The 7,851-nt window shown below is 37.8% G+C and overlaps 1 protein-coding gene across 3 annotated transcripts in view; it reads left to right on the forward strand.

Moving 5' to 3' along the window:
- The window catches only part of LOC101851385 (serine/threonine-protein phosphatase 4 regulatory subunit 4), a gene marked incomplete at its 5' end in the record, with an annotated part of 64,507 nt that overhangs the window by 25,736 nt on the left and 30,920 nt on the right, over positions 1-7,851 (forward strand). For all 3 annotated transcript variants that reach the window (XM_013087429.2, XM_013087433.2, XM_013087436.2), the window contains 2 exon segments: positions 4,019-4,092; positions 5,815-5,835. In XM_013087429.2, the coding sequence (XP_012942883.2) occupies positions 4,019-4,092; positions 5,815-5,835 (95 nt within the window).

Here is a 7,851-nt window from a genome sequence, read left to right on the forward strand (position 1 = left end):
ACACACACACACACACACACACACACACACACACACACACACACACACACACACACACACACACTTGACAATATGTCTGCATACATAACACACACATCATAGGTGAATGGGACGAGTATGTGGTCAATCTTTTGGCAATCTTTCTTTCAATCTACTTCTAATTATTCCTGTCTGTCTTCCTAATAATGTCCCATGTTAACTGTGACTAGAGAATGGCACCAGGTAGGTCCAGTTTTAATGTCTTTATTTTACTTAACGAGATTAGGTTTTTTCGGTCCGTCAGTCTTCTTGTTTTGTTGGGGGGGGGTTTTGTCAGTGCAAAATGACCGTTTGATTTGTTTCTAATTAACCTCTGTAATGTTCCATATCATGTCAATGAGATTTAAAAAGGAGTGTCATCTAGACGTTGATGTAATTAGTCATATAAAGTATCTGAAACATTAAGCAGGTATAAATTTGATTTGTATTTTATTTTCTGACATTTTTGTAATAACATTCATTTATATTTTAGCGCTTTTATTCAGTCTCTACCTAAAAGTGACAGTTACTGATCAGTTGTTTGAGCCATGTCAAATGTGTGGGTAGTTGGTGGATGCTGTGGTGTGGTTTGCTTCTTCTGCATCTCTTAAATGTTTCTCTTATCTTGTTCTGTTACTAGTGACATGTGGCCATTATCTCTAGACTACTTTTCAACTGAGTGATACCCTGGCTAATGTGATTAACGATCTTTTTATTCATTGTGATCTGTGTTTCAAAGATCTTCTAGTGTGTACAGTGTTCTATTCTCCTCTTTGCTGTATCTGTACTGTGCAGCGTAAGATCGTACGCTAAACTATGAATTATGTACCATTAACTTTTTACCACATGTCATGGCTATGGATCGAAAATATGGATGGTTGGAAAGTGACTTTGGTTGGTTCTACTTCTTTACTGCCTGTTGTTTTTGTCTGCCTGACTGATTTTTTCTCAGTACTAAATGATGCCATTGTGTGTATGTGCGTCTCTGTACTCAAACAAATAGATTTTTAAAAAATCCATGCTCTTTATTTGAGTGCAGATCTGTTGTTGGTTGTGTACACACACCTATGACTTGTGTGCTGTAGTTTTTTTCTCATTGAATCATATTGATTCAGTTTGTCTTATTTACTGAGTTCAACATTGTTCTTACATCGTGTATATTCCTTTGTGACTTTATAACCACTTTATAAATGGTGCAATTCTTTTACATTGCTATGTGGAACTAACATCAGAACTGCTCTCTCTTTCTCCCTACCATTTCAGATTTTGTCCATAGCCGTCAACAAAGGACAGCTTAGCCAGACACTCCAAGCCCGGATATCGTGTTGTAAAATTCTGGGAAAAGTGTCATCGGTGTTTGAAAATTTTGTGTGAGTTTCCAGATTACGTTTCCTAGCTATATTGATGTCTTTTTGTGGGATAATTATGGTATGGAAAAATTGCCCACTGGGACGATAAAGTATCAATCTTATCTGATCTCATGTTATAAAGATGCAGTTGTCAAGGACTTGATGGTATGTTTTTCGGTCTTGAAAGTTTAAAAATAATGAGAATTCCTAGACTGTGAACTGCACACATACTCTCACACACAGACAGACTCACACACACACACACACACTCACACAGACATAAACACACACTCACACACGTATACACAAACACACACATGCTCATACATACATATACTTATACACATAAACATACACACTCACAGGAACGTTCACTCTCAAAGAGGCACTTTCATACACACACATCATTGTGCGTTCATGCTAATATGCACACACAAACAAACAAACACACCAAATACACGCACACATGCATGCACGATCTATTGTTCTTTTATTTGGGTTGTTTTGGGAATTTCTAAAACCTGGCATGGTCCTGTCAAACATGGACATCAAATTTGGAGGTCCTTCGTCCTAAATAACCTTTGCTGCATAAAAAAGGATTCGTTAAAGCAATGCCAAGCTTATTGCTAGCTCCACAATTCCTGAGGCCCTCCTAGGAATGTTGACTAACTCCTCATTGACCAGCATCTGTGGAGAAATGGTAAGGCATGAGTTTGATTGCAGTGTAGAAAAATGTTAATTGAGTGTCCAAGTTCCTCTGCTGGGGCTTTGTGTCTGACTCAGCCCAGGTTGGCCTTGGCAAGCAGAGTTGAAGCAGCCTGTCTCCTAAATGATTTAACGGGGCCAAAACATAAATTGTCAGCAACCGTTTTACTGTTCTAAGCCCAGAAAACATTTTTCAGGAGAGAGAGAAAACTGTTTCATTGCAGTAAAAAATGTACCTACGTTATATGTGCGTTTTTTTGTTTTTCTTTTCAACATATAGAATTATTTGAATTTTGGCAAAACTTCTCGAGCACATGCAACCAATATCACAGGTTAAGAAACAACAATGAAGCAAGCTTTTCAAAATTTGAGGTTTAGTTCATCTGAACAGCTGCCCGATGATATTCTCAATCCCTCTGCTTCTTCTTGTCTGGTCTCCAGCGTGAAGAATGATGTGCTGCCCGTGGTGTCCTCGCTGTGCGGTGACGTGGAGTATGATGTCAGGGCCTGCATGTGTGAGAGGCTCGACGTTGTCGCAAAAGGACTTGGGTGAGTTGCTCTTTCCTTGGTTGTGTTTGCTTTAGAAAGAAAAAAAGTCTCAAACATGTTTGTAACACTGATTGCTAATACAATAAATTCATCACTGATTTCAAAATTAATTTTTGTTTTTGGGGGAGGGGGGGGGAGGGAGATTAATTTTTAACCCAAATCGTGAAATTTTATGGCTTCAAGACAAAGGGATCACCAAGGAAAAGATGGATCAATGAAGTCAAAGACACCCTTCAAAGGCACAATATGACATTCTAAAAGCCAAAACATGTGGTTCGTTACATCTCCTCACAAACCTTGTGGTACAAAGAAGACAGAAAAAGTAAAAAGTAAAGTTGTTGTTTTTTTCGTACACTCTAACCTCTGAATATCTAATAAATTACTCAGTTTCTTCATATTCCTTATCGAGTCTCTGAGGTCTCTGCCAATGGCCATGGTTTTTTGTTGTTGTGCAGTTTGGCTGAGGTTTTTTTGTTTGTTTTACATCACTGTTATATTTTACTAGGATGTGTATGTATGTACATATAAATATATAATGTGTATAATATGGTGCTGGTGCTCATTACAAGCGGGTACTATTCTTATATTACTTGTCTTGCTTTACCAACCAAGCTAGCAAGGTCTATAACTTCTCTTCCTTTGTGGGTGTTAAAGGTCATCATCAGTTCATGATGGACAAAGCATTTTTATTATCACTCTTACCTCCGTGCTCTTAGCTTACTCAAGCTATTACAGGTCCAAAACAGATGGATAGAGGCAGTCACAACAAAGCCTGACTTTTTTCTTTCCTTCTGTTGTATCTATTTGTCTTTCACTCACTCCCTCTACTCTCGATTTGTTGTCGCATCTTTGGCTCTCTTGGTATCATCCTGGGCTATGATGCAGACGACTCTGGGCGGGTGGTTGGAGGGCGTTACCAGTAGGTCCTACTTCTTTACTGCCTGTTGTTTTTGTCTGCCTGACTGATTTTTTCTCAGTACTAAATGACCATTGATGGTCTTCTCTTTACTCAAACAAATGAAGATGACCCTGGTTCAAATCCTAGTGGAGCATTCTTTAATGTTGGTTGTTTTGGAAGCTTTCAAGGTGCCCCACCAACCTGGCTCTGTCCTATTGAAGATATACTTTTAATCAAAATGACCTTTGTGCTAATGTGTTTGGTAGATGCTCTGATATGGTTTGCTCTTTCTTTCTTATCCAACATTTATAATTCTATCTCCTCTTTTTCTTTGCATTTTACTTTCTCGTAACACCTCCTATTCTTCTGTACTTCTAATACTTATTTATGTTGCAAGTGCCATAAAGCTTTTGCTAAAAATAAAACCCAGAAGCGATGTGCTTCTCTTTACTGAGACAGACTTCATGAAGTATATTTTTTTTTCTGCCCTTTTCTGTAGAGATTGCTGGTGCGTGGCTGGATACATTACTCTCCTGCATTGACAAGCTCCCAAAGGATGTCGTGAAGAAAGATGTGAGTAATGATGGTAATGATGATGACAATGATGGTGACGATGATGATGATGATGATAAAAAAGTTACATTTTTACAGTGCCTCAAGAGTAGACTTTCTTCTCTGTACAATTTATCATAACCACAACAGACCCTCTTACATTCCCCAACATTTTTTAGCCTCATGGGAAGCATCCAGGGCCAGCTGTCAGTTTACTGGCTCTCCGACACTAACATGCTGACAAGATCTTTCAGTGCCTTAGCCGGAGGGGGTACCCATTCCTACCTACGGGAAAATAGAAAAATCTGTGATCCAAAAGCCATGGCGTCGATGTAGATTGGGATTTGAACCCATAACCTTGCAACTGTGAGTCCAACAGCCGAAATCACTAGACTGACAACACCGCAAGTGTACAGTGTTCTATTCTCCTTGTTCAGAAAAAGCAGGCCAGGTCATTAGTTTCGATTATGTCATGGTTGATGTTGTCATCTCAAGAGATTTCAACATTGTCTTTGGTTGAATGTTTCCAGACAAGAGTGGTGTAGATTAGATTTCTTGATTTGTTTTTGGATATCTGTGCATGGAGCAGTTGAGTCAAGCTTATTATCATATCGTTGAACTAAGGGGAAGAGGGGAGGGCTGTAACCACACTTAGATGTGTTTTGTTGTTGTGCTAGTACAGTACAAGGGTGGATCAGAAAGTAATGGACATTGCTATGATATCTGTCGACTAAGATGTTGACTTCAGTCATGAAAGCAATAGGCCTGCCTAATCAGTCTACAACATGTCTACTCTCAAACCAATCATGGTTGCTGCTGAGGATGGAATTTTTCTTTTGAAGTCCAGGAGTGTATTTCAAGGGACTGAAATTTTCAGGTTTGTGAGAATGAAAGCTTTTGAGATATTTCAGTGTCCGTTACTTTTTTATCCACCCTTGTACCATTACAACCATCGGGTTATCGGTACCATCTGCACTTTAACTATGCCGCATATTGTAGACAGCAACGCAAAGCTGAGTGTGCCAAGTTCCTCTGCCATCACACCTTCAGTTTCTATTCAGTTTGCACTGACAATCAGGTTTAATTGAATTGAGTCGAAGGCAGCCAGATTTTCCTCAGCAGAGTGGCAAAAGCTACCCTACAAATAAATGCGTTTGATTTTGAAGGTCACAGCTGAATTTAATCGACTTTGGTCAAATTATGCCAAAATGGTAACATTTGCCCCATCCATGAAGGCAAATCTGACTGGCTCCAACTCAGTCAAATGAATTGGACCGGCAGTGTGTGCTCGTTTTCATACTTCTAAGTCCCTATTAACGTTTGAAGGAGTGCTCCCATCGATCTGTTAATATTGTTGTCGACAAAAACGTGAATGACTCTGGTTGGCGTCCCCAACGCCATGCTCGTGATTTTGGTTTGTCTTGGAGTTTGTAATTTCTCTTTCTATTCTTTTTTTCGATCATAATTTTACCTTCCCCCCATTCTGGTTACGGCTGCTGAATTGTTGGTATCGAATGTTTAATCTTCTCAAAGTAGTATTGATACATTACTTTTATACACATAAACTCCCTCCAATCCTTTATTTTTGTTCAGTGGTTGTGGGGGACTTTTGTGAAAAAGGGAAAATGTGGGGGATGTTAAACAATGATAAAATGCATAATGTTAAGTGTGAATAGAGGATGAATGAGATTGTCTTGTATATTTTCTCTCGGGCTAAACCGAAATTGCATGTAATGGTTTCAGATACTGCATGGTCAGGACTATGTATGTATGGGTAACATTTTCATAAAATTTATGAGTAATTCATGTTGTTTCATATTCACAAACATTTGAAAGAAACTGTTCACTTTGTCAGTTAAATGCGTTGTTTTTAGCCCAAGCATTGTTTAGTTCACCGTTGGGACAAGTTTCCGTCGTACATTTTGCCTCACCAATGTGCCAATCCTGTTACCTTACCTCCCCACAACCCAGTGGTTAACATGTGCGTCCACGTTATAACAACGGCCTTGCTTTCATGTGTTTATTTCAGTTTTGATATAGTATGTCCCTCTGACCATGGGTGTTTTTTTTTTTGCTCTTACTTTTTCACGTTGAAAGACAAAGTGATTTTATTCATGTTTTTTGCGTGGTCATCTTCGAAGCAGGTTTATCTTATTTCGGGAGTATGGGTAGTTGCAAAATTCCACTCATAGGTTCTACTTCATTATTTACCCTCAGCTGTTTCTGTTTGTCTGTCTTACTTTTCACCAACACAAAATGACCATTATTTGTGACCACTTACTTCTCTTTACTCAAACAAACAACATTTGGGAAGGAGGGAGGAGAAAGAGGGATGAGGGAATTCTTACGGAAATAATTTCTGTCTCAGTGTATTTCAGTTTGAATCGAATCAGTGTTACCTCGATTGTCATTAGTGAAGAGTTGTGATTGTAGCTGGAAAGCGGAAAAAAGTAACAGTTTCAAGGCTTGTTTTGAAAATCGTCTTTGAAGCAGGTCACATGTAAGAACCATCCGGGGAAGTAGGTATCAAAGAGACACAGGGGCAAAACTTGCAGGGTCATTTATGACTAGAATTAAAATAGCAAAATGAAACGGTCATTTGAATCGGTAGATTTGATATCAGTCAAAGTGTACTTTCCCTTCTTTCAGTTGTCCTTCAAAAACTTTTCCTGAAAGGCACCTGTAAGGATGTTAAAAATTCAGATTTTTATTTTTTTCAACAAGAAATACTAACTCTCCTAGGTTGTCTTTTGAGTTGTCACGCGTCAGTGTGCTCATTTCAGCGTGCGTCATAAATGAAAATACCTTGCCGGAAAAACCCCTGAACAAAAGCTTTTCCCCTTCTTTGTAGAATACATGTGAATGTGGCCTTGTATAATGCCCAATAGCGCTTTTGAGCATCACTGTTTTATGTGCATCAGCAAGAGATGAATTTGTTTTGTTTTCCTGATTCTCTTTTTTGTCAGTATCGAAATCGAAATATAAAATATTGGTATTTTGCCTGTTTTCTTGGGGAAAGTTTTGTGATTTAGCTCACTCTTAAGATAATATATTTTTAATCATGTAGTAATTGTATAGATTATATGTATTTGTTTTTATGTATTTTGTTACATATGCTTCTGTACTTGGGTTTTTTAGGTTTAATTGATACTTGGGGTTTAATAACTTTTAACAAAATGTCTTTTTTATCCAATGTTTACAAATATTTTATACCCACCCCAACTCTTTTTGTTCTACTGCGGAAGAATAGGATGATGGTCATCTTTAGTTCTTCTAAATCCCAGTTCCTGTAGGCTAATTGCTGCTTACTGTGTTCCAAAGATATTAAATGACAAAAGTAGAATATGGCTTGCAGAATCTGCAAAAAAAATATTTCCGTCATTACATAGATTGCGTTTGACAGGTGGTAAAATAGCGACAAAATTACCCTAGCTTTGGTGAAAAGAAATAGATGCTTGACAAAAAGTGCTTTCTATTCAAATCTTTGAGATTAAAATGCATTTGTTTTTTTTATCCATCTCGATCTTGGTTATAAGAATAATAATGATAATAATAATAATAATTATAGTAATAATAATAATAATAATAATGATGATGATGATCATGACAATATTAATGATAATAATAATAATAATGATTGTGGTAATGTTAATGATAATAACAATTCGTCCATCAGTATCTGACGATGACCAATATATCTGCAATAGATAGTCTTTCTTCATACCAATGAAGTAAAAACTAATGAAATTGGCTATTAGGCAGGGGGGGGGGGGGGGGTGC

The sequence above is a fragment of the Aplysia californica genome, unplaced genomic scaffold (assembly GCF_000002075.1).
Source record: "Aplysia californica isolate F4 #8 unplaced genomic scaffold, AplCal3.0 scaffold00021, whole genome shotgun sequence".
Lineage (NCBI taxonomy): Eukaryota > Metazoa > Mollusca > Gastropoda > Aplysiida > Aplysiidae > Aplysia > Aplysia californica.